Here is a 20,220-nt window from a genome sequence, read left to right as displayed (position 1 = left end):
GTATGGTGACCCGGCTGGGCAGCAACTCCAGCAGGAACCTGGGTGCTGAGCAGGCATAGGCCTGCAGCTTCTAAGGTCTGACGTGATAGACTTCAGTTTAGTTTGATACGAGGTCACCCATTTAAAAAATTTTTTTTCAAGCTGGAGTGGTGGCACACGGTCACAACCAAAACGCTCAGGAAACTGAGGCAGGGGAGCTGAGTGTCCCAGGAGAGCCTGGCCTATGTAGCAAGATCCTATCTCAGAGGACCCAAACAATTCTTTTCAAATCATAAATATTTCAGTTATGTTCCACATGGAACCATTCATCTTTAGTAACTAAGTGATTAACATATGCCAAGAGTAACAGCCCCAGAGCCCCGTATCCAAGAAGATAGGATTGAGCAAACAGGAATAGTGTTCATCAAAGGAAGGAAAATGTGGCGGTGGGGGTGGGGGGAAGGAAAGAAGAAAAGACATAGCTGTGGAAAAATGATCCAAGAAGTAAATAGCAATATAGAATAGAAGAGAGGGCTCGGGCTTTACTCCGCCCACCAGAAGCAGTGTATAGTATAGACTGACACCTATAATCCCATATACTAAGTTCTCCATAATAATTTTCAGCTCCGTACCTGTTCCTAGATTAAATATTGGACCTAAGAATCCAAAATGCTGATTTCTAGGGTTTTCTATAAAGCTTTCTTCTGAAGTCAGAGTGTGACATACACGAATGCACACACATTCTCTCTACACAACCGTGAGGCTTAACCTTCACCACTTGTCCTAACACTGGAGACATGGGTTTTGGAGAGATGGTTCAGTGGCTAGAACACTTGATGCAGAACACGTGGACCTGACTTCAAGTCTCCACGTAAAACCCGGTGTGCAGCCCACATCTGTAGTACAGTGCTCCTAGCCGAGATGGGAGGCAGACACAGGAGAATCCCCAGGATTGACCGGGCCAGCGAGCACGGCCTGTGCTTTGGCAAACAATGAGAAGAGACTGTTTCAGACAAGGTCAAAGGAGAGGCCTAAGGCCTGAGGCTGTTTTCTGCCTCCATACCTGTGCTGTGGCGTGTATGCACCCACATGTACACGTACATGTACACGTATATATACACACACATATATACACACTCATACATACACACAGTCACTCACACACACACACTCACACTACACTCACACAGACACACAGACACACACACACACACACACACACACACACACACACACACACACACACACACACACACACACACACACACACACACCATTAAAGACTTAAGAGACAAAGTCCAAGCCATGGTGATTTTCCAGGCTCTGAAAAGGGTGCACAGCACATGAACTGCACAGGGTATCTCGCCTCCTGTGCTGTTTCTTGACAGTGGACATTTCTCAAAAGCACGTTCTCTAAAAACCGTGCATCTTCACCGGCCGTCTACCCCAGGTTTCTCAGGCATTCGTCAGCCCAGAAAAAAACAAAGCAAAACCAAAACCAAAACCTTCCAGCCAAACATCTCAGGAATCTGTGGTCTTTTGACAAACTGACCTTGGATTTCTCAAATAGGAGTGTTTAAACGTACAGGATCAACTTAAAAGCCCTCCTGATGAGTTCTCCCCATTCGGCCTGCCTACGAAGGGGAGGGTTGAGGGAGGAAGTGGAATTAGAAGACTTCTGGGAGTCCTCGATGTGATGGCCATGAAAGCGGTGCTTGGACATACAGCAGGGTTGCCAGCCGGTGTCATGGAGCAGCTGCCTCTGTGGCATAGACAGTGGTCCAGGTTGTGCGTGGCCCAGGGTTTGCTTAAGACCTGTACTCTGCCTCACCCCTAAGCTTGCATGAGCTTCCTAGTACTTCTCTGTGTGAATTGTTTCTCACAGAAATTCTTTAGATAGTTTATCTGGAGGCCAGCAGCACTCCTAGAAGCAAGCACGGCTGCCAACGAGTGCTAAGAAACACGTCTATTGTGTGGCCGGCTCAGCTGACCCAGTGCCCTTTAGAAATAGCCTGCTACTGTTCAGTGAAATTCCGTGCCCTGAGACTAGGCCCCACGGGCAAGAGCAGTGGCGTGGTCTCTCTGGCATTCCTACATCCAGCTCTCACACAGAGTCGTCTGTTAACAGCTTTGTTGGGAGTTAGGACTCTGGCCTCAAAGATCCTGTTGTGTTGACCCTGTGGACCCTCAGTGACAACTCCCTTTCCAACCTGTACACCCCAGAAAGAAAAGCTAGACACTGTGTCTCTAGTTAGCGGTGAAGAAAGAGCCAGGCTCTCCTGCTTCTCTTTCAAAGCTTTGAAATTTCTTGGACGAGGCAGGTGGTGGGCCTGTAGGGGCTCCCCTTGTTCTTTCTAAAATGATACTGGGCCATAATTTATTGGGAAAAAATGCTTAAAGTAACCCTCACTGGAAGGAACAGGACTACGGAACACCATTGCTTCTTGACAAGACAGTTAGGCCTCCATCATTTCACCTAGGGGCATGCACAAGCCATGTGTGAGCGGGAAGCAATAAGTCCACTTCTGTGAGGGTTGAACCAGCATTGAGTACTTTTAAAGAAGAAAGAGCCAACAGTTCATCATTTCCTATGTCCATAACACAGTGGTTGTCCCCTCTGACGAGCAGAGCCTAGATAGACCTGATCTGTAGAAGACAGAGGCCTGTGCTCGCGCATCGTTAAGTGCACATCGTCAGTTAAAAGGAAAGCACTCCAAGGTTATGCTTCCAATTTGGATCATCTTTAGTTGGCATTCGGAAAATTGTTCAACAGAGAGCATACTGCCTGGCGACCCCTTGATTTCTCCTTCAGGAAGCCAGCTGCTTTGCAGTTATGCTTCTCTGACACATCTTTCCTCTCTGGCTGCAGAACCAGAAGCCTCAACACACATGGAATAATAAAACTATGAGGTCAGCAGAGACAGAGTCTCCCTCCCACTTCCCTATCTGTCCCGCATGTGGCCACTGAGTTCAATTCCATGGCCGAGGAGATGAGTGGGTGTTTACTTGCGTCAGAACAACATATCTTTGGCCCCCACATATCTTCTCTCTAACAACTCCCACTACTGTTAGTCCCCCGAAGAGGACTGGGGCCTCGCCGCCCTGTGCCCATCTTTTCAGTTGCAAGCTTGTGTGCAGAGTGACAGATGGCCCTCTCAACAGCCAGTGATCCCAAGGTGTTTTGGGCTTCTCTGTCAGCAACTGGATGACTGTGTTTGCTTGTCTGTCATCCTATTTTTAACTACAACAGAGGATGTGGCCACCACACCCAGGCCAGGCCTCACTCCCCGTAGGAGCCAGAGTTTGGATTCACATCACATCATCCATGTACAAAAGCATTTGCACGGCTGCACTCAGCTTTGTTCTGTGTATATAATTTGTCATCCAGAAAGGAAGTGGAATTAAACAGATGCTTGGCCCGGAGATCGTATTTTTAGAAGGACGGATTGGCATGGAAATTTTAATTTTTTCCTATTGAGAAAGCACCGGACTTCTTTTTCTTTGTCATTTGCTTTAATTAATGCTACAGGAGAAAATGTCTGTTAGAGTGTTTTCTATAATTACATGCTCCACTTGCCTCGCTCCTAACATAGTATGATCCTTCCAACAAATGGAAGGGGGTGCTGGGCAGGGGTGCACCCTGCTTATCCCACAGCTCACACTTTGGCCTTCAGACCCTGAAGTGCCTTAGCACCTGGAAACACAGCGCTCCAGTGATGGGGCTTGAGAAACACAGGAAGGACACAGACAGACTCAGAGAAGGAAACTGGAGACTCGGGGGAAACGCACACACACGGATGGCAACAAGGACATTGTGTGCCAGCAGCAGCCACCAGCAAACATGCTTCACCTGCTAAGAAAGCCACCTTCCTGTCCCAGCCATTGTGCAAGCCACACTTGCTCCGGGCCTATGCACACTGTGGCTTAGCCTCTCTGAGGAGGGTGAGCCATAGTTGCTGCCCTGCACAACCACAGGAGCATTCATGTTGAGCAGGGTCAGCAGCCCCCTGGGCAGGATGCTGCCTGGTGAAGAGAAGAGACATGAAGCAGGAAGGTCCCCCTTCCTCTGGCCTTTGAATGTCTCGTCCCTGCTATCAAGCCAATGCCGGGAGAGGAGAGCCAAGCAAGTACGTGGTTAGAAGTAAATTCAGCTACGTCACTCCTAAGAAACCGCCCTTCCGAAAGCTCGCTGGAGGATCTTGCATTCCCTTCAGCCACTCAGCTGCCACCTGAGAGAATACCTCACTCACTGATCCCATTTGATGGAGGTGCCTTACAAGTTCCACCAAACAGTCAATTGATATTCAGTATGGTATTATGGCATACAGTGTTCAGGCCCAGGAGCATGCCATGCTACAACAGATTAACCAGAGCGAGCTCTGGTGTGCCTCCTAGGCACGTAGGAACATAGGTTCTTCCAGTCTTATGGTGCTAGTCGATGTTAGTGAGATCTTAAGGTCTTCAGTAGTGGATTTGTTTGCAAGTATTTATAACCTTTCATCAGAATTTTTCTCAAGACCTACATCAGAAGAACACAACAGGAATGAAACACACTGAAGTGAAGAAACAGATTAAGCATTTGAAGTCCCGGGTGGTTTTGTGATAGTTAAGGTGATCTCCCATTTAATATTTTAATAGATAACATTCCCGTGGTTCTGGATTCAAAAGCTTTGCTGGAGGAAGCCTCAAGGTCTCCCAGTCATGGCTTTAGCTCCTCGTCACCCATTTCCTCCTCCATGGGAAGCCGAGGTTATTAAGATTTCCCTCTTCCCTCTCAGGGTTATTGATGCATTCTCAAGGAAATGCATGTGTCTGACTACATTCCTTCTCTGCCTCTAATACAAACGGCAGCATGGGATGCGAGTGTCCCTGGCAGTAGACAGAAGCCTTCTTCTTGTTAATCTGCATCCAGTTCCTTTGTGAGGAGACCGGATTGATGTCAGGAGTGGACTGCTTCATCGTGAAAGGCCTTTGAGAAAGAAAATCCATCTGCCACTAAACTGTTGATGCCCTTAAATGTATGCTGGGGAGGGGTGCCCCACAGTAGTTAGAGTGGGGAGGCTTTCAAACTAGATGGTGCTAATGTGTAGGGGCAGAGGGTGCTGCTGGGGGTGGCGGGCATTTCTGAATTCGTGAGCCATGCTCACCATAGGTGCTCCCCGTTCCACACACATGAATCCTCTCTTTCCGTTAACTCTCCCCACAGACATAGGTGGCAAGGCACCTCTGAAGGTTATCAGAGCCATCAAATAGCACTCCTGTTTCAAAGGTGTGTGACAGTCATGGCTTCGACTTCAGGTGCCATGCAAGGGGAAGGCACCCGTTCTTCCTGGAATTAAACAGCTTTCAGGGCTGTTCCAAGATACTGTGCAAAATACTGGACAGGAGGAGGAACCCAACAAGAAAGGGGTGTCTGGTCGGCCTGACGGAAATGCAGCCTGCTCAGCCGCCAGTGTGTGTCTGGGAGGACCTGCTTCTTAACCTCGTTTTGTGGTTGGCCTGCAGTTTCCTGGACAAAGCAGAGGTGCCCAGTGACTGGAAGCTCACTTTGAGGGAGGGGGAACTTAACTACCCAGAGTTCAGTGGCAGAAATAGGCTGTGCTACTTGCTGGTGCCTGGGCGAGCTCTCTGAGATATTTCGATACCTTGAGGCTCATGTCTGAGGGTCGTCTTTCTCTTTCTTGTGGTATTGGGGATTGTCTTGTACATATTAGACATTGTACATGCTAGACATGGACTCTGCCACCAAACTTCATCCCTAACTACATTCCTTCTTTTCAGCCTTTCACTCTGAGGCAGGGTCTCATTAAGTTGCCCAGACAGGCCTACAACTTGCGGTCTTCCTGTTACATGCTCCCTGGAATTACAGATCTGGCCTCTCCTCTTTTTGCTAGCTGAGACAGGAGAGACTAGATCTACATTTCTGAGTAGTTTGAAGCAATCTTGGTTGAGTACTGTGGGGTTAGGGGCAGCTGTGCCTTGGCTCTCTGGAGCCTCAAGTTTGTTATCTACCTGCAATGGTCTATCAAGGCCAACAGCAAACCTCTCACTGCCACCTGCTGTGTGTCCTTCAGATCATCGATAAGAGCAAAAGGGATCCCTCAGAGGAGATTGAGATCCTCCTGCGGTATGGCCAACACCCCAACATCATCACCCTAAAAGATGTAAGTACTTCTGTGTAGCAGCCCCATCTTAGCCTTTTGCTTCAACTCAGACAAAAATCTACCGTTTGCATAGTACGAGGTCTCTCACAATGCTCGTCTTCAACGTGTCCAGGATCACATGTATTAGACACTTGCCACCCAGGGGTCTCTGGAGACGCTGGCCACCCTAACTTGGGTGCATACACACATAACTGGGTATATGCATGCCCCTGGATAGCCCCCCACTCTCCCCAAGCATGCCATGGACAAGATTAAATGACCTGTGTGTGTTGTGTGTGTGTGTGTGTGTGTGTGTGTGTGTGTGTGTGTCAGAATAGGAGTGCCAGTCCTTGTCTTTGAGTTACTCTTGGCTGACAGATGCAGAGTGGCATGAGGATTGCAGGTCCCACCGAGCCCTGGCTGTGGAGAATTTTACAGCCTCTTTTGGGCCTTCCATGATGAGGGGATTGGAGCAGGAGTCAGCGACATCAAGCCATTATGCAAGGCCATTCTACCCCATGAAGCCTCAAGTGCAGCTATGAGTTTAGGGAGAGAAGAAAATTCCTCTTCTTGGCCCATTGAGTAGCCCCTGGATCTACTTCAGTGTTGCTTGGGCAGCAGCTCACAGAATAGAGCTCAACACCAGGGAATGTAGACAGCGAATGCCTCGTATTATCTCAGACGCCTCATCGCATGAGTCTGGGGCTCTGGCTGTGCGTTCTTGGTTTCTGTGTAAGTTTCAGAACCCAGCTCATCCACAGACACAGAGCTGCCTTCTGCGCTGTCTGAGGTGAGCAGCCCAGGTCTGAGACAGCATCATCTTCCCACCTTCAAAATAGAACAGTGGATTCATAAGCCCAAAACAAACACAGCAGAATTAGCTTCACACCTTTTACACAGGTCAGAGTCAGGTAAATTATTTTAGTAGCTTGTTCTGGAAATTCGATGATTAAATTATTGTCACTGAGATAAAAATAAGCATTTAACCCTGACACCTCATTTGCACCATTCTCAGAGCTCGGGCCCCCACGGGCTCCCATGCATGTGGTGACTGGGATACACGTGTGATCTCCATATGTACATGGGGGATACATGTGTGCTCTCCATGTATAAAGGAGGGGGATGCACATATGATCTCCATACGTACAGGGCACCAAAGTAGCCAGAGTTTGAATTTTTTTTAAAGATTTATTTGTTTATGGTGTATGAGTACACTATATCTGTCTTCAGACACACCAGAAGAGGATATCAGATCCCATTAGAGATGGGTGTGAGCCACCATTTGGTTGCTGGGAATTGAACTCGAGACCTCTAGAACAGTCAGCGTTCTTTTTTTTTTTTTTGGTTCTTTTTTTCGGAGCTGGGGACCGCCTAGGCAAGCACTCTACCACTGAGCTAAATCCCCAACCCCCAGCGTTCTTAACCATTGAACCATCTCTTTTTAAATCGAGTTTAAGGCTAGTGTGGGCAAAATCTGTGCCTTTCTTTAGAGCCATGTCCCGTCCCCCGCAGACATACAGGGTCAGAACATACACTCTGACTTGACCTCTGAAATTATGTACACGATGGTAGTTGAGAAGCAGTGTCCTTGGGGAGTGCTGTCACTCGCTGTTGTCAAGTTTCTTTCTCTCGGGTGCCTACCACTCAGAGACTGGCAGCATCACTATACAGCATATCCCAGTGAACTAACCCTTCTCCTCTATGCATCCTGGCCCAGCTTGCACCTACCCCCAAGACGTCAAAGCTGCAACCTCCCTAAGAAGAGCCACTCCTATGTGGCCGGAATGGCTACCCGCCCACTTGCAATAGTCAAACAACTTGATCTTCCTCTTAGGGGACCAGACCCCAGCATCTCTCTGACGTCTCACTTGGAGCCCTTGCTCCTGCACATTCCCAAGGCTGAGGAGGGCAGCCATGGTGCTGTTAGATGACTGAGACATAGTACACTTCCCCTTCTCTCCTAGGTCTACGATGATGGAAAATACGTATACCTGGTGATGGAGCTCATGCGAGGTGGGGAGCTGCTGGACCGCATCCTCCGCCAGCGGTGCTTCTCAGAGCGGGAGGCCAGTGATGTGCTGTACACCATCGCCAGGACCATGGACTACCTGCACTCCCAAGGGGTAAGGCCAGGGTGCCACAGCCTGCAGGAACAAGACGTGGCCTAGGTGGGGCTAGGTCCAGGCCAGGGCAGTGGACCAGCTTCTGGGCAGCTCTATAGAGTACGCATACACACACGATGTAATTTGCCATGGTGTGGTCTGCTATCCTTTATGGGTCTAAAGTCATTTGAACACTTTATACAGGAACTAAGATAATAAGTTGTGTGAACCAGTTTTAGCAAAGAGAATTTGATGCTCTGGCCTCGATAAAGAGAGATTTAGGATTTCCATTTCTCGTGATACAGAAAGCTAAACAGAAAGGGGTAACAGTTCGGGTCCCCTCAGTCTCAGACGGCCCAGGCCGCACCAAGCTCTTCATGGACTCACTTCTGAAGCCTGGGCCATGTACTTTGTGTATCTTAGGAGACCAAGCATGGGTTGGTTAAGGACCCAACGAGGCTGCACTGCAAAACTCAGGCCACATTCCAAATCTCCAGGACGGAGCCCAGCAAAATATACTTTCTGTATCTTTTCTTCCTTCTTCCTTCTCCTCCATCCTTCCCACACCCTTTCCTCCAACCTTTCCCTTCCTTCTCCCCCCATCCTTCACTCTACCCTGTAACTCCATCTTTCCTTCCCCCACTCTTCACCTCCCCCAGCCCCCTGAAAGCAGGCTTGGGCCAGCTCTGTCCACAGGCTTGCCAGATCTCACAGTAAGTCCTCTTTATGCAGCTTCCTGGAGATCCAGGAATTCTACAACTGTTGTTGTAAAAATGTAAAAATATAAAAAATATAAAAAATAAAAAAAATATTGTTGTCTTTTACCTCACTTGGTCCAGCACCGCGGTGCCCCAAGATATCTGCTAGGTATCTTGGCGGAAACACATCCCAACTCTGTGGCAGCCCAGTGTCTCCAGCGGCCGCACACTTTCTTACACTCAAACCATCACATAAATGAACACACAACACAATAATCTTTGACCTAATTGGTAAGATATAATTGCCCACTTAATCATACAAAGCCCAGTACCATCCATCCCTTAAGAACATTTGTAACAACCTGTAAAGATACAGCGTGAAATCTTAACATCACCCTCCATATTGTCCTGCCTTGGCTTCTCTCTCTCCCTCTCCTCTCCTTTCCGTTCCAGTCTCCTCCTCTTCCTTCAAACTTCTCCCCCACCCATCCTTCCTTCTCCTCCAATGACAGGCCTCCTTCTATCCTGTACCTGCCCCTCACCTGCATTTTACAAATTCAATGGGGAGAAGTTTCTGGTGAAGTCACCTGATTCCTGAGTACGGAACTGGGCAGCTGTCCTTGGGGCAGTGGAATTAGCATCAAAATACAGATAACTCCAGGGCAAACCATGACATACAACAGTTACAATAGCCAGATTCTCGCAGTATCCTGAGTGTGTTTCCCAGACATTCTTCTGCTTAATGAGGGAAGTAAGGGATGGAGACAAGTCTTCCACTCTCCTGTAGCCTGCCACCAGTGTCTGGAAGCCGGGCTTGGTGGCCCAAGTGTGTCACTTCAGTCTTCCCAGCAGAGCCTGTCATTGCTCCACACGAGGACAGTTGGAATGCTCCGCTTCCAAGCCTCGTGGTGGCACACCACATGTTTGCACAGGGGCCTTCTGTCCCTTCTGAAGGCCTCACTTTGCATCCTAAATAGCTTCTTTGTTTTGAGGGATGGCTGGCCCTTCTGTTGTGACAGCTGTCACTGTAACAGTGGGACATACTTGAAGTCTGTGCCTTGGATGGGGTAGGTGCAGTCTGTGCAGCCCCGAGCCCCTCCCTTGGCTGCCAGGAGTCAGTCCATCTGTGACAGCAATCCACCAGTGATTCTGGCACCTGTGACAAGTGGCCCACGCCTGGGATGCCCCAAAGCCCCCTGAGTGAACATAAAGCACAGGAATCTTTTCATCTCTGCAGCCAGAGCTGCCTGCCACAGGCCCTTCTGTGGTATAGAGCCAGCAGCTTCCCTGTGTCTAGGGTAAGCATGTGCTTATTCAGTTACACAGTCCTGCCGTGTGAAGGCAGGCACACAACACGGCCTTCACAGGGTGCTTGGCTCTGAGTGACCTGCGTGGGTGAACAAGACAGGGCTGCCCCTCAGAAGAACACAGACTTTTCCTCCTGCCGCAAGACTTGCCCTAGTAATCAGTTCCCAGGCGGCCCTTGCCTCCCTCACACCCTCCTTTCCTCCTCCCCCTCAGCTTTGACTGATGCTTTCTGCCTTCCAGGTTGTTCATCGGGACCTGAAACCAAGTAACATTCTGTACATGGATGAATCTGGAAACCCCGAATCTATCCGCATCTGTGACTTTGGGTTTGCCAAACAGCTGCGAGCAGAAAATGGACTGCTCATGACCCCCTGCTATACTGCAAACTTTGTGGCTCCTGAGGTACAGAGTTCCCCAAACCCAGGGAAGACAGATTAGTCAGGCTGAGGAAAGCAGCCTTTTCTGTTTCCAGAGTAACCAGAGAGCTCTGGGCACTGAGACAGCACAGCGGCTCTAGAATCAGCCAATCCTACCCAGGCCCCTCGAGCATCTTATTTTCCATTGGAAAAACTTAAATGGTACTGGTGCACCTTGGTTCTTGTATAGAGCAGTGGTTCTCAACTTTCCTGATGCTGCAACCCTTTAAGGCAGCTCCTTATGGGTCACCGGTGATGCCCAACCACAACATTTTTCTGTTGCCACTTCCTAACTGTTTTTTGCTACTGTTAGGAATCATAATGCAAATTTCTGTGTTTTCTGATGGCCTTTAGGTGACCATCAGAAAATTTGTGAAAGAGTCATTCAATCCCCAAAGGGTTGAGAACCACTGCTCAAGAGTTCCCTGGACAGCAAGTCAGCATCCATCCAACTTCAAAATCCTGGGGTCCCACAGTAGTGTGCAGCTGAATGCTCACGTGTTTGCAGGGGACCCACTCTGCTCCACACTCCATACCTCAAAGGATTACAAAGGAGTACCTTGTCCCTCTCGTCAGCGTCCTGAGGCCAATCCCAATAGGTTCTGCTCACTGTGCTGGGATGTTAAGTCTGGCTTCTTGTGTGAGTTGACGGCGAAGTGGGACCACAGTGGTAGAGGCAGGGGCAGGGACCTGTGTCTGATTGAGTCAGGAGAGGCTCAGGTTTGTGAAAAAAGGGCTTTCAACCCTGTGTGGGGCCTTCTGAGAACCGTCAGATCTGCTCTGAGTCCTAAGGACTGCTGTGTGCGTTTCTGAGAGAGACTCAGCAGATCCAGGTGTAAGAATGACTGAGAAGCATCTCAAATTATGCAGGGGTTGCATGTGAACAGCCTGGTCCCTTTGGACACAGCTGGTTTGAAGCTCTAATTGTGCCTCTTTTGGGTGTTGTCAAAACTGACAAGAGTTCATGCAGGTAGCTTCATCTCATAGATTTAGGAAAGAAAAGCTAATGCAGAATTTACATGACTCTGGGAGGTCACTCGGCCAGGGACTTGGAAGTGTGCACTTCATTCAACATATGAAACCCATCATGCACCACGGCACATAATGGTTCAAAGACAGTGATGAAAGCAGGCCTCTCACTCTCACCCGGGAAGAAACTGAACACAGAGTTATAATGCCTCCTTCAGGCCAACAGAGCAATCTACAGTGATCCGTGACTACAGCCCAGGCTCGTCATCATCACCCAATATGAACATATCCAACAATCACCCTGTGTACACTGTGTGCCGGGATGACTCAGCAGAATTCTTCCTTAGTGATTCTTCATGTTTAACTGAGACATGTTGGTGCAGTGACACATACCTCTAGTCCACTGGAAGTCTCTGGGAGGCTGAGGTAGGAAGGTCAGGGACAGCATGAGAAGACGACGTCTCAAAACATTACCCAGCAATTCCACTTCTGGGTTCACACCCTCAAGAATTAAATATGTTTGTCCATCCTTGTGTATACCGAGATTATTTACAACAGCAGCCCAGGTATCCACTGCTGGCTGATAAACAAGATATGTGCGTGCACATACCAGAATGTTACTCATCCCTCAGAGGCCAGGAATGGACCCCGAGGACAGGGCTCAGTAAAACAAGGCAGTCACAATAGACAGAGTGAGAGAAGGCACTCGGGGTGTAGTTGATACAGTGCATATCTGGGCATTCGTGAAGTCCTGGGCTCAATCCCCAGTACCATGTAAACCAGGCATAGTGGTGCATCCTTATCCCAGCACTGAAGAGGTGGAGACAGAAGGATGATAAATTTAAGATCATCCCTGTCTATATCGTGAGCTTCGGGCTGACCCTGTATGGTTACACTTACATGGGGTTCCTCACAAGGCCAGATTCATAGAGAAAGTTGAGTGGGTTTTGCCAGTAGGGAATTTGTACTTGACAAAGAGCAAGTTTTAGTTTGGGAAATGAGGTTCTGGAGGATAGCCGTGCTGCACCATGAATGTTCATTGAATGGTACCCCTAAACGTGGCCAGTATGGTAAACTGTAAGCAAAACTTCTTAAAACTACGAATCAGGCAAGGGCCATGACTCACTCCTCTGTCCCTGTGGGGGCCATGTTACAACATGGAAGGTAGGACTGCCTGAACCCAGCAGATGAGCCCGCCCTGCCCACTTCCCGTTCTCTTAGGAAAGCCTACTCTAACTAGAGCTGTCCAGTGCAATCCTGACCATGCCTGTTCCCCCTCCAGGTCCTGAAGCGGCAAGGCTATGACGCAGCGTGTGATGTCTGGAGCCTGGGAATCCTGCTGTACACCATGCTGGCTGGGTAATGGAGGGTGTTCTTAGCATCAGGCCTGAAGGTTTCACCCCACCTCTCTGGTGCTTGTGTGTAAACAAATACCAAGCCATCTCTGTCAGGGTGAATATTCAAACCCTGCTGGATAATGAAAGGACAAGGATAGTTAGCTATGTGGCCGTCTTAAACTCAGCCCCCAGACAAAACATGCAGACCTTTTGTGGACCAGCCCACCTTCCCTCTACCACCTGAACCAGGATCTTGAAAGGAACTCAAGGCACATCCTGGGAGGCTTGTGCCGATGTGTGCCTGACTTGTGTCAAGGTTGCGCACCAGGACTACACTTGGCATCCATGATGTGACCTTTGTAAGTTCATGAATCAGCCTATCCAAGAGCCAAGACTTGGTGGTAGACCAAGCCCTGGGTCCCTCAGCCTTCACACCCCAGGTCCCCAGCCACTGAACCTCTGTTATGTAAAGCGAATCTTCAGGAAGACCTCTTGCCATCCTTGGCACCAATGGGACCTGGAAGGGCCCAGAGAGGATGCACACTCAGGCTGACAGGACTTCCCCGTCCATTGTGCTGACTTGTAGCACTGACCAAGTGAGGGAGGTGGTGTGGTGTTAGGACATGCACGTGCCCTGGCATGAGCCCTGGACTCAGAAAAGAAAGAGACTGACATTGTCCCCTCAACAGAAAGTACTGGTGTGGAGCTGTGAGCTCAGTGTACTGATCCTCTCCACACGCAGGTTCACCCCTTTTGCTAATGGGCCAGACGATACCCCCGAGGAGATTCTGGCGAGGATTGGCAGTGGGAAGTACGCCCTTTCTGGAGGAAACTGGGACTCCATATCGGATGCAGCAAAGGTGAGCGTTCTCTCTAGCATTCAAACCTCCCATGCAGGAGGTTCTGCAACAGGAAGAGTGTTTTGGAGAAAGCTGGAAATGCATATACAAATGTTATAAACAGTATGAGCGTTATAGGCTTTTATTCTCAGAGTGTACCATGTGTTACTTTTTAATGATAAGATTTTGATGTTTATGTAAAGCTCTACAGAGGAACAGGACCAGTAGAAGACGTAGGCCAACGTAGACACAGGTCAAGAGGGTCGGACACAGGTGGTGCTTAGGGAACTGGCCGCTGTGACCAGGCCTACAAGCCTGAAGTTTACAGTGACTAGCAGCTAGGGACCCTGAGAAAGAGGTGATCCTGCAGAGTACAATGCAGAGCTTCCCGCCACCAAAATGCCTCCCCCTTAGAGAGGTTTCTTTTAAAGTCATGGAACTGGGTCACCAGCTTCATTCCCCTGCCCATTGGACTCTGGTCTGCTATCACCAAATTATGGTCTAGCAGAAGAACGTACTGCCGGACTGGGGCTGCGGGTCAGTGGTCAAACCCCCTGGTGTTTGCAGTGAATGTGGGTGTGGAGGTCCTGGTGAAGGTGGTGATGCGGTATGGGGGAGGGGATAGTATAGAGTATAGTTGTGGAAAAGTGATGGTGAAGAATATGGTGGTGGGGGTGACGGTGAGGGTATAGTGGAAGTCCTGGCAGAACCAATGAAGAAGGGGGTGGTGGGAAATGTGGCAAAGGTCATGGTAAAGGTGACAGTAGAGAGACAGTGGAGATCCTGGTAGAGGTGGTGGTAGTGGGTTTTCTGGAGGTCCTGGTGGGTTTGTTGGAGACGATATGTCGGTGATGAGGAAGACAGATTGTGTTTGGGGAGCACATTCCGTGTGTAGGACTCTACCACCCCAACGTCTCCTTCCTGTGTACCTACACCTTGTCTCAGAGGATTGTGGGAAATGTCTTAGCTCGTATCCCACAGCTAAGCCTCATCCGTGCACAGAGCTCTGGTGCCCTGACTGAGCAGAGAGTAGGGAAGAGAGTAAGTCCATGCAGCAGTGCATGATCAAGACTGCAGCCGCCACCAGCCTCTGCTGGTGATGGGGTACGGTGTAGGTGCACCCTCAGACCCAATGGCTCCTCTCACCCTCAGTACCGCCTCTCCCCCTGCTGCACCCTCTCCTCCTCATCTTTCTCCTGTCCCGCTTCCCTCACTCACCACACAGCAGAGCCTTCCATCCCCCCATCTCATACAAACCTGTGATAGCATGGTTTTGAGTTTGCCGTAGTTCGGTTTGAAGTTGTTGTGTGGTACTGGAAATCAAAGCCAGGGCCTCACACGTTGCTGGGTGTGTTAGCTTTTCAGCGCCGTGACCAAAACTCCTGCCATAAACAACTTAGGAAGGATTGATTTTGGCTTAGTTTTGGAGTACTTGGCCCACGGTCATTTGTCCTCAGGTGCTTAGTCAGCACATTGTCAGCAGGAACAGGTGGCGGAGCCAGACAGAAAGCAGAGAGGAGAGACAGGAAGAAGCCAGTGACGATGACTCACTTCCTCCAGGTGGCGCCACCTCCTAAAGTTTCCAGAATCTCCCGGCATAGCACTAACACCTGGGGACCTAGGCTTTACGCATGAGCCTATGGGAAACTTTTCCATTTCAAACTATAACTTCAAAGGGCTCTGTCACAGAGCGTCCCTCGCCAGCCCTGACAGCATGTTTTTATCTGCGTCCTGTGTGCACTGGGCCACCGCAGCCCAGGGCTGAGATCTTGAGCAGACAGTGTCTCATTACTTTCATGCGGACACTGGAGACAGGAAGCATCTGTGCGTACAGGACAGACTGACCCAGTGCCACTGAGGTCCCTGTTGCCAGGTGCTAGGTTTCTCTGTAGAAGGACACCCACCGCTGTGGTATTTCTTGTGTTTGTGGAGGGCAGTCGTTTTCATTAAAATAGTGTTTCGCCAGCTGGTTGTGTCATTTAACGTTTGAAATACCTTCACTATAAAATCTTCAGTGAAACAGACACTCTCTGTCTATTGCTAAGTCAGTAATCACCGACACTTAAAATACACTCACAACTCATAGACCTAGGAGTCCTTTGAACCCACGGTGCAAAGAATCCCCTCCGAGTTGCAGTTGTGCTCCTGCTGAGCCTTCTCTGGCCAGCCTAACATCACAGTCCTTCTCTCTGGACCCTTCTCAGGACGTCGTGTCCAAGATGCTCCACGTGGACCCGCAGCAACGCCTAACAGCAGTTCAAGTGTTGAAGCACCCATGGATCGTGAACAGAGAGTACCTATCCCAAAACCAGCTGAGCAGACAGGACGTCCATCTCGTGAAGGTACCTCGTGGCCAGAGTCCCGAGAGTGGGCATGGGGATCCTGGAGCAAGCAAGGCAGTGCCTCACCATTGGTGGGAAGAAACTACAGCATGTAAGGTCACCAGGTATATGGGACACCAGGCCCATAGGTGTCACTTTATCACACATGCAGAAATTGTGTTTGAGAGATGGCTTTGGTGTAGGGGTGATGTCTGGTACTGTGGCTGTACAGCCTTATGCTCAAGAGCCCTCAGTTCTGGAGCAGAAGTCTGTAAAAGTCCCCTTTGTGCTCGCAACTCCACCTGCCAGGCGGACCCGAGGTCCAGGCTGGACCACCCTTCTAATAAGTGCGGATACTCCAAGCCCAGTCCTGTTAGAAGGCAGGTCCTGCTTGTGTCTCTAGGGTGTGGAGCTGCACCAAGATGAGCCTGGCTGCCCAGGTTAGTCCACTGTGCTTTAGAGTAGAGGAGCCTAAGAATCAGCGACCATGAATTCCTGGGGACCCAGCTGGTCCCAATAAACACATCTGCCTTCCTGTCAGCAGTAAGAAGATCCCATGGTCTTCTCAGGAATTCCGCTCTAGTCTTAAATACTCCTAAAGCATAAGCCCCAGTCGAGCCTGGGGTGCTGTGGTAGTAATCATCGTGTGTGGGCTGATTATATGGTAGGCATTGCAGCATAGCTGGTACCCTCACTGCACCAGTAATCCTAGAGGAGGGTCTTTAAATGGGGGTAAACTGAGGCTCTCGCGGGCCTGTGGTTCCCATTGAAGAGTGATGAACACCATGCTCACCTGCCCACCTTTCCTCCTACAGGGCGCCATGGCAGCCACCTACTTTGCTCTGAATAGGACCCCACAGGCGCCGAGGCTGGAGCCTGTGCTCTCCTCTAGCTTGGCCCAACGCAGAGGCATGAAGAGACTCACGTCTACCCGGTTGTAGTGGCCAGCCAAGTCTCCAGCCTCAGCCTCCCTGCCCAACGTCCTCTCAGGCTCACAGACGCCAGATACAGGTCCTGTTCACGGGCCCTTGCGTGCCCGCGAGTCCAGCACAAAGATGGATCTGTCCTTGGCTGTCTCTCTGTTTCCTTTGCAGCCCCGGAAAGGGTCCTGCCCAGGATGTCTGAGCCTTGCTGCGCCGACCTCGCCGCCTGCTCTCCTCTTCTCCTGAGTGAAACCAAATAAACGTGTCACCTCACAGCACCCTGCTGGAGCCTCCCTGGGCTCACTCAGGGCTCTCGGTGTCTCCCATGTCATGGCTTATGCTCAAAGCAGAGAGCTCTTCATGTCACCTATGTGTCCCACTGTCTCTCTAAGAGTGTTAGTGCACGGTCCCTGCCAGGAGACTGCAGAGCTGCTCTGGAAGGACTGGATGTTCCGGTGACACCAGTGGCTGTGTGAAGGCATCCAGCTTAAATGCCTGGTTCTGTCCACAATCACCCAAAGAGTGCCCCTCACCACCCTCTGGTTCACAAGTGAGATGCTGGCTAGCCTCTCCCTGACCTGGTCACTGACTTGGCAAGAGTCCAGGTGGCTGAGTCTGTGTGAGAGCCTGATTTGTGCTGGTTGAGACAGGAACCCAAGGAAATTGCTGGGCAGAGCTCAGAACCCACTGCACTGCTGCCCCTCTAACCCTGTGGCCCCAGGGACACTGGAAGAATGGGGGCTCCGCTATGGCTGGGTGTGTTGGCAGCCCTGCACGCGTTTGCCTGAGGCCATGTAGCATATTCACCCCCTGCTGCCCTGGGCCACAGAGAAACTGAAGAAATGGAACTTTGCTCCCTCTCTCTCCCTTCCTTAGCATGACTGAGGACAGGAGAGACACCTGAGTCCCTTGGCTGTAGAGAGACAGAAGGTGACAGGAAGTTGTCAGCAGGAGCGGTGTGCTTCGTAGAAGCCGTGGTTCTGTTTTGCGTCTTGTGTTTTCTGTTGTCTAACCTGTGTTTCCAGGCTGTGGGCTGCACAGGGAGCAGTAGCTCCACTGACCAGGCTGTCTGTGTGCACTCTGCATGCAGAGTAAGCGAGTGAGACCCTGCCCGCATAGCACGCTCCACTCCAAGTGGTCCCGGAAGAGGGACTTGTGTGTCCTCCGGTCTTTCTGGGGGCTGAGGATGGTGGACTCAGGTTAGAGGACACTCCACTGTGGCTCAGGACCTGTGGATTGAGAAGCAGCCCCTCTGCCTGGTAGGTGTAGGAGGCGCCTGTTGGTCACAGAAAGCTTGCACTAGGAAGACCACGGGTGGATCGTGGCTGCTTCTCCAACTCCTGCCCCAGTGGAATGTTCGGAACATAACTCCTTTGCTCAGCCTAATTATTTCAGACCTCAAAATGTAAACGTGTTTCACAAGCTTTAAATACCCCACTGGACTCTGCTCTGTCTCAGAGTTGTAAAATACAGAGTGGGGACAGACTGCGCGCCATTTTCAGTGTCGCTAGGGATGTTCTCGTGCTTTCTCAGTGGAACTTGCTCTGCCCAAGGCTGAGGTCACCTCCCCGTTGTTAATGTTCTAGGTCCAGATCCTTCCATTTCTTGATAGAACTCTAGAGGGAAAGTATAGTGGGTGACTCAGTGACAGATTCTGTCCTCTGGGAAATGGGCTCACACCCTCTGAGGGCCTCTCTGGCATGCGCACTCCAGCCACGCACAGCTTCAGGCTGGCTTTCCTTGCAGCTTCAAGAGTACATCTTTCGAGGAAAGGAAAGAACAACAGGATATAGAAGGCGTGGCTGAGGAGGCGGGCACAGCGTGCCCCCCTCATCACTTGGTCGCATCACCTCTTTTAATCATGCCAGGTTATCTGCCTTACACTCAGCCTACTCTGGCCAAAGGGATGGAGGAGACTGGCACACCAGACGTATCCTCCAAGTGTCTGAAAAGGATGCTGGCTCAGCCATGCTCTGCTGAGAGTGGAGGACCCCACATGCCCACCCCCACCTAGTACTTGATACTTGAAATCTCTCGTGGAATCAGCCTGAGGAGCACGCGGCGGGATTATTTTAATCCCTGTTCTTTAAAGTCTTCAGTGCGACAGCAGGCGGCTGTGGCGTGTAACCCAGTATCCCAGTGTTTACCTGTCCTGTGAACCCTTTACCGAACATGATAAAAGACCCTGTATTCTCTACACAAATGACTACTTGTGTAGTTACAGAATTTGTCATGGGAGAGCCCAGCCTACATCCGGGACTCCTTCACGCATAACCAGTAGCCACTTTTGGGCTATCCCACTGGCAGCTCCTGTCCTGTTCGGGCTGAGAACATGATGAGTGTCCGGCTGAAGGAGGGGTGGGGTGGGGTGTTGGTCAGAGTCTCTACCCGAGAGTCAATGGCAGGCAAGCCGTGAATGTCCCCTGTCCTATGGTTGTGTGATTTTTGAACTACCCGTGTGCACTGATCTTTGGATATTGTTTGGCTTTTTAAGTGAGGATCTTCCCGATGGTATCTAATGTTGACAGTATTCTTTATTAAATGGTGTTCTTCTTTAAGAGGCCCTTAGGGATTTTCCCTGCGTTGTTCTGCTTCTCTCAAGCACAGGAGGAGATGCCCCGTGCCTCTTCATTCTCTCTGGCAAGTTTTGCCGCCCTTCACCACCCGCAAGACTGTGAGACACCTGGAGTGGAAAAGGACTCTGTGGTCCCTATGTGGCAGGGACAGGTGGAAGGGGAAGCCAGCATGGCTCATCCGTGCAGGTGAAATGTACCTGTCCACCCCGCTCCCACCCCCGCTGCGTTTACATGCTCAGCAGTTCCGTTTACAGCTCACTCCACGTTCACATTTCCTGTCTGTGTTTGAGACGGGCGGCCACTGTACAGATATTTATTATGCTTTCCAAACTTTCCCATGAGATTTTTTTGAATAAACATGGATTTTATGAAGTGTAATATTTTTCTGGACTAATGAGACCCGTTGCACTTTCCAGGTTGCTACGAATAACAGTTCACGGACCCCCTCCCTAGTTCCTCTGTCGCTTTCTCTGACTCCAGGTCACCGTGAACCTTGGCTGCCACTGAAGTTTGTGGGGAGGAGGCATGGCATTGTGTCCTCTACACACACACACACACACACACACACACACACACACACACACACACACTTTTGTGTGTGCACCTGCA

The 20,220-nt window shown here is 50.2% G+C and overlaps 1 protein-coding gene across 1 annotated transcript in view; it reads left to right on the top strand.

Annotated features, from left to right (window-relative positions):
* Rps6ka2 (ribosomal protein S6 kinase A2) overlaps positions 1-19,989 on the top strand; it is a 144,612-nt gene extending 124,623 nt beyond the window's left edge. Inside the window, exons 15-21 of the mRNA XM_032894681.1 lie at positions 6,054-6,143; positions 8,087-8,245; positions 10,471-10,632; positions 12,898-12,974; positions 13,695-13,812; positions 15,996-16,133; positions 16,928-19,989. Of these exons, the coding sequence (XP_032750572.1) occupies positions 6,054-6,143; positions 8,087-8,245; positions 10,471-10,632; positions 12,898-12,974; positions 13,695-13,812; positions 15,996-16,133; positions 16,928-17,053 (870 nt within the window). The 3' untranslated portion in view covers positions 17,054-19,989. The remainder of the gene's footprint in view (positions 1-6,053; positions 6,144-8,086; positions 8,246-10,470; positions 10,633-12,897; positions 12,975-13,694; positions 13,813-15,995; positions 16,134-16,927) is intronic.
* The last annotated feature ends 231 nt before the right edge of the window (positions 19,990-20,220 follow it).

Source organism: Rattus rattus, chromosome 2 (genome assembly GCF_011064425.1).
Source record: "Rattus rattus isolate New Zealand chromosome 2, Rrattus_CSIRO_v1, whole genome shotgun sequence".
Classification (NCBI taxonomy): domain Eukaryota; kingdom Metazoa; phylum Chordata; class Mammalia; order Rodentia; family Muridae; genus Rattus; species Rattus rattus.
Note: the sequence above shows the minus strand (reverse complement) of the source record. Positions and strands in the feature narration are given on the sequence as shown.